Here is a 6196-nt window from a genome sequence, read left to right as displayed (position 1 = left end):
ATCTACCTGCTGCCCTGATACGAAACAGACTTGTGAAACGGCACGTTTTTCTTCGTAGAAACGGAAAATGACATTTCTGACGTTCCAAGATTAGGGGTATAGTCAAACATAATTCCTTCTTGCGCTCATTTGTCTACATCAACAAATTCGTTGGTGCAACTTCACTAAGCACCGTTTCAAACGGGAAGGCATTTATAGCAAGTTCGTTAATATATTAAATTCTGAAATAGAAGGAGGCAAGGAACTTAAATGGAAAATCAGGCGGAGAGAACACAATCTGGGAACGAATACGACGATTACGACTTGGGAAAACTTTCCGAGAAGGCAAAAGTTGCTAGTATTTATCACAAAGGCAGGGAGAAATTCCAAAGAAATCCGAACCTCTCTCACGTCGTCCACGCCAGCTTGCACCTTTCTCAATTCGTAAGGAACCACACAATAATATGGAAATTTGCTAAACTGTCGTAACACTGGGTGTTCTATAATATTTTCATTCTCATTTTTATTCGCAAAATATTACACCCAATTATTCAACAGTTAAAAAAGTATTTATTTAAAACACACCCCAACTGAACGCGATAGAAAGGATCCTTATTTACGCCTCCACAGTAGAAATCTCAAAATTTCTAATTTCCTTCGATAGATTATAATATAATCTATCTTTCCGAAATTTCTTTTTTTTTAAATTGAATTTAATTTGATTCTAAAAAAGAATGATACAGTACAAGATCATTCAATTGCACAGGTGTAATCAACCAATGGAAAAACGATGTATAAAAAGCAAACATCTATATCTATTACATAACAAAAAATTATTTTCATGTGTATGATATTTCTCATAACCCATTACATAGTTGTATATTCGATTGAAAGCAGGAGCCTCGTAACCCATATTTTCAGCTGTCGAATGAAATCCGACTCGAAGAAAGAGAGGAAAAAAGGAATCTCGGATGAAACGACACGAGTGAAGAATGCGAAAATATTTACGAAACGTAATCGCATTTTTCCCAATAACACAAATATTTTGTGTTGACTCAGTCCCTTCCTTCTCTCCTCTGATTAATGTCGTCCTCGATTCAATTTCGCTAGCCGCGAACAGGAAGCGAGCGAGTCGCGGGGATGCGATCGTAGATCGCTCGCGGTTGCAGTTTCTTGGCCCAATTTCGCGGCGCTACTTCGCAAAAACGCGGGATGATTCAACAGCGATCTAAGATTCGCAAAAGATTTCGTCCTCGTTATTACGCAATCGGACGCGAAATCCGTACGCGCGTGCGTATCGCGCGAACGTGCGCACCGGGCGGCGCTCGATTTCTTCTGTTGCCTCTGTGCAATTGCACGACTGTAAACATGGACGAGGGAAGAACGTGTTTCGGTGTTTGGTTACTCCGTGTTCCGGTTTTTCGATCTCGGCGACAGACTTCCAGACTGGACAGCCTTTAAAAAAACTCGATCCAATAAGTGGAATTTTTTTTCCGAGTCTAATGGCGTGTAAACATTTCGATTATAGGATAAGTGTGTCGATCTTTCGCGAGATAACAAAAGCATTGTTAAATGGAAATAATATGAAAATGATAAAATAAGCACAACTAATCGATTGATTTTTGTATTAGATCAGTTGGCACACGGTTCGGACCAATTATGCGTAAAGTTCACGATAGAGCGATGAAGCTGTAGAAGTATCATTAATTATGCTTCACCGGTGTAACTTTCTAACGGTTCCTACCTACGCCATCTTCTTGAAAAATAATCTAATATTGTTCGTCGCATTGTTTACTTGCGGCGGTCACCAGAAAGGCAAACAAACCAGGCGAAATTCGAGTTCTCGACACGTCATAAATCTGACTCGATGTTTCCTTAAACCTGAACCAGTGAACAATATTTTTACGTCCTGACCTTCGTTTTCTATGTTTCTAGAATTTCGTGTGAATATCATTATCTATGGTTATTTCTTTCGCTGGTGTAATAGTGGTGAAGTATTTTATTGTATAAAGCATGTTATTTATTAGAATTAGTAAGGTTGAAAATATAAACAATTTAATAATGAAAATAGGTAAATTATATTTCTTGTATTATTTTATTGTTCTGACAATTCTTAATGTATAAACTTTATATTATGTATTTCCATTTCTGGTTCAAATCTTTTCATAATTTTAGGAACATTACGTAGACGATTACCCTCGCCATTGAAATTTTTCATCACGTCCATCATCATGTGAATAGAAATCGTCGAAAAAATAACGAATCGGTTCCTCAACTGCCTGAAGAAAAAAATCCACTTTTCTACGTTTATCCATTATGCATGCTCATAAGCGTCGTATTCGCAATTCTTTGGCTTTCCACGGACCTTCTGATGCGCAGACCTAGAATTGTCAGTACTCACTTCCGATTTCAGTTATTTATGTAATTTAATTATAAACTGTAATTATAAAGTAAACTGTTGCCATTATGAACTATTAATTAGTAAATATTAACATTTGAATAAAACCTATTTATTAGCTATCGATTCTACATGCGCTAATCACGATTTTCTAAAATCGATTTTTCCTAATAATGTAAGATTATTTTTGCGCTAAATGAAGAACTCTGTATTTGTATTAATTTGATTAGTTAATAACTTGCGCGTTTTTAATAAATTGATTTAGGTTCTCATCGGATGCTTCACTGCAGCCACTTTGATGTTTTTGGTCGGAATAATGGAAATGAAGCATGCCGATATATATCTTGATTTAACAGAGATCAGTGATGACGAATTGCTAACACATCCAGTCTTTATCCACAATTTCATCATGTGTTTGCTATCACTCTTCTGCATGACTGTATATCTCATACAAGGTTGGATCTCGTACGACTTATGGCGTTGGGTATGTGAAAACACGATTACAGTCAATATATAAACAACTATTACTTAATAAAATTAATTATTCGAGTTCTATGATAGTTCCGACAGTGTTCTTTATATTTAAATATAATATATTTAACTAGAACACTTCTATAATAGTCTATTTAAATTTATTTAATTGTGTGTACATTTATTTTTTGTCTATTGCCCTATTTCTAATTATTCATCACCGTGAATATTGCAAAATGGTTAGAACATTAAAACTTACTATTGAAAATAATTTGATACTCTACTGTACACTCCACGGTATTCTTGAAAAGTATACAAGTATTTAAATTACGACTTGTAATTGTAGAAACAAAAAGAAATTTTTGAGATACATAATAAATTGATTTCCATGTCTGCACTTTCAATCTATTTTTCCGTCATTGTAAATTATACATATAAGCCAATTTAATATCTGCACACAACTTCAAAGCACACGATCCTACAACATAGTCCCGTTATAGATGAAAGAACAAAATATTAGTGATGTGTCTAACAATTTGCCAGTTACCGACTCTAGTGCAAACACTGATACAAGTGAAGTCTTTGAGTCTCGAGCAAAGGTCAGCAGGCGTGAAAGTAAACCTAAAGAGGTGCCTGGTAAATTAGATCCAATACCTGATTTAGAAAACTTTCCTTCCTTAACGTCGATGTCACACTCAGTTACCATTGTAAGTGAGCAACTGCCAATATTATTCATCATCAACTTAATAATATAAATTACTAATTACTGAGAAATCAAAGAATTCAACTATTTGTTTAGAACATATATTATAAATGAAATTAATATTAATATTTATAATATATGACATTTTGAATATTTTCATCAAGGTTTTTAGAGTCATGTAGTTAATATAAAAAATATACATTTTATATATTCAGTTTTCAACTAAAATTTCGAGTCATGCAATAAATATACTTTTATCATCTGTTGGATAATTTTCTCATGACTCTCTTGATAATTGTCCGACTGTCGATAATAATTCTCAAACTGCTCAAATTAGTCTAAATAAGATGTAAAATAGAACAGTTTACAAAACTCAGAATAACACTGTAGAATTCGAAATGTATTTTCAATTTTAATTAACAATACTTGATAATTGTATCTTGTCGATAACAACAAATGCGACACTGAAACTATAAAGAAAACTTCTTAATCATAACTAGAACATACAGACTTGAAAAAATTAATAATCCTCATTGTTATTTATCTATATTTATGTAATAATAATTATAGAGTAATACATTAACTGTTTCATAATTATACAAACAGGAAATTACATTAATACAAAAGTCAATTTTCTTTTAGAGCGTAGATGAAGAACCTGTTATCTTATATTGCTGTTTCATCGATTATTATAATTATATAAAGTATCAAGAATTGATGAAGAAACCAGTACATGAATTTCAGGTTGTTCATGTCATGTGAATCAAGAATCCAATAAAACATCATGAATGAAAGATCAATTACGATATTATGAATCAAGTATCAGTAAGAATACCAGGAATCTAAGATCATGAAAAAAATTATAAATGAAAAATTAATAAATAGTGAAATATGTCTAAATATTTGAAATATTTACGTGTTCTTTACCTATGCCACTCTGTATATTATCTACAAAAATTAATATCAATCGGGTTGCATTGATTAATATGTCGGCTTCGTTATACTTGGGCAATATCTATTAAGAAATGTGACTTTATTACGTTATGGTTGTATTCTCACATTTCACTGCGATAAATTCCATCAAAGCTTATGGTACATATGCGTCATGGTACAATTAGCAAAATGATGTCACTTGTGAGGGCGTTGGAGCGACGTAATGCAACGTTCACGTGTAATAGGCTTCGCTAAAACTGTGATTTGACAGAATTAGTCGCGATTTAAACTGCTTAATATGAAAACGGATTTCGTAGGTACTCTAAGAAAGTTTTCTTCAATGAAATTTTGACAAAATTTAATAATGAAATGTTTTTGTATATATAATAAACTAATTAAATTTACTGTCATAAGATTTATACTGTAATTTATATTATCTCATATATGAAACTGACGTAAAAAAGAACGTCAGTTTAAAATAAAACTCAAAATCTTTCCCATGCTACGTACAATTGTAATCTTTTTAATCTATTACTCCTATCTTGTAATCTCACATTTTGTAAAGTAAATGATGCGCATGTGTCACGCAAATGAATCAGTAACATTTTTTTTGTATATATGTCGCAAGGGAATTAGCAGTGAATCACAGATCGATAGTAGAATTTCAATGACAGATGCTCGTCTGAAAACATCACGCATTACTTTATACATTGTGGAATACAGAAAACTTAAGTCAATAATCAAAGTTGCTACTAATCGTATGTAACAATGTCACAATACGTAATGCAAATAATCGTTGCGGAAAGTTTACTTCCTTTCATGAAAACTTGCGCCTGGCCATTAACTTGAATGAACCTGATCCCGTCACAGTGTTCCTCAGCTGAATTACTTTACAAAACAGCAGGAAATAAATATAAAGTATTTGTCCACCATAATTGTTCTATAAAAAATAAAATAATTTTTACGGGCATACAACAAGCAATTGCAAAGAAATTTATGCGATAAGAAATGAAAGACATAGGTATAGGTATCATTTTAAAGATTAAAATTTATAGAAAATGGATTAATAAAATACATATTGTTGTAGAAATTTCTGAAAAAATTAATTTTTTTTTATTAATCATCTTACTTTGTAAAGAACATATATTTCGTATAAATATAAGTAACACACGCCATTTAGAATATTAATTAATACTAAAATTATTTAATACCATTTTAGTATCAAAAGATGTTATAACAGCGACATTTAAAAGATCTTACGTTTGAGAATCACTGTATGAGGGAGATGACTCAAATGTAGTAAAATGGAGGTTACACGCATGCATGTGCGGGCCAGCACGTAACGTAGGTGTGTAAAGGCGTGTCCACACATGCGAGAGAAAAATAAACATCACAATAGTTCACGATATTTTGTTTCCATTTACATTGCTATTATTGTAACAAGATGTCACTTTCAGTGACTTCACAATTTTATTTTTACCGGTCATGTCGTCTGTGAAGTAATCGACTGAATGCAAATTGATTTTTTATTAAACATGTAAATTTCCTTTGAGAAAAACGTTACAAGAAGCTATATGCACCTATTTCGTTCTATTTAAAGCTACTTTTATTTAGGTGATCTCCTTTCAGTAAGGAAATTCGATTATTTCAATCAATGAAGTGATCAAAAGACTAAATGAAAATTATGATAAAAACTAAAACTATAATTAAAA

General features: G+C 32.1%; 1 protein-coding gene across 1 annotated transcript; it reads left to right on the top strand.

Annotated features, from left to right (window-relative positions):
• The first annotated feature begins 1315 nt into the window (after nt 1–1315).
• On the top strand, nt 1316–4398 carry LOC116425421 (uncharacterized). Its single transcript, XM_031973094.2, has 5 exons — nt 1316–2050; nt 2155–2368; nt 2643–2861; nt 3349–3555; nt 4194–4398. The coding sequence occupies exons 2-5, from the start codon at nt 2300–2302 to the stop codon at nt 4311–4313; spliced, it is 615 nt and encodes a 204-aa protein (XP_031828954.1). The 5' UTR covers nt 1316–2050; nt 2155–2299; the 3' UTR covers nt 4314–4398.
• The last annotated feature ends 1798 nt before the right edge of the window (nt 4399–6196 follow it).

This window comes from Nomia melanderi, chromosome 4 (genome assembly GCF_051020985.1).
Source record: "Nomia melanderi isolate GNS246 chromosome 4, iyNomMela1, whole genome shotgun sequence".
NCBI classification, from domain to species: Eukaryota; Metazoa; Arthropoda; class Insecta; order Hymenoptera; family Halictidae; genus Nomia; species Nomia melanderi.
This window is presented reverse-complemented; position numbering and strand designations above follow the sequence as displayed.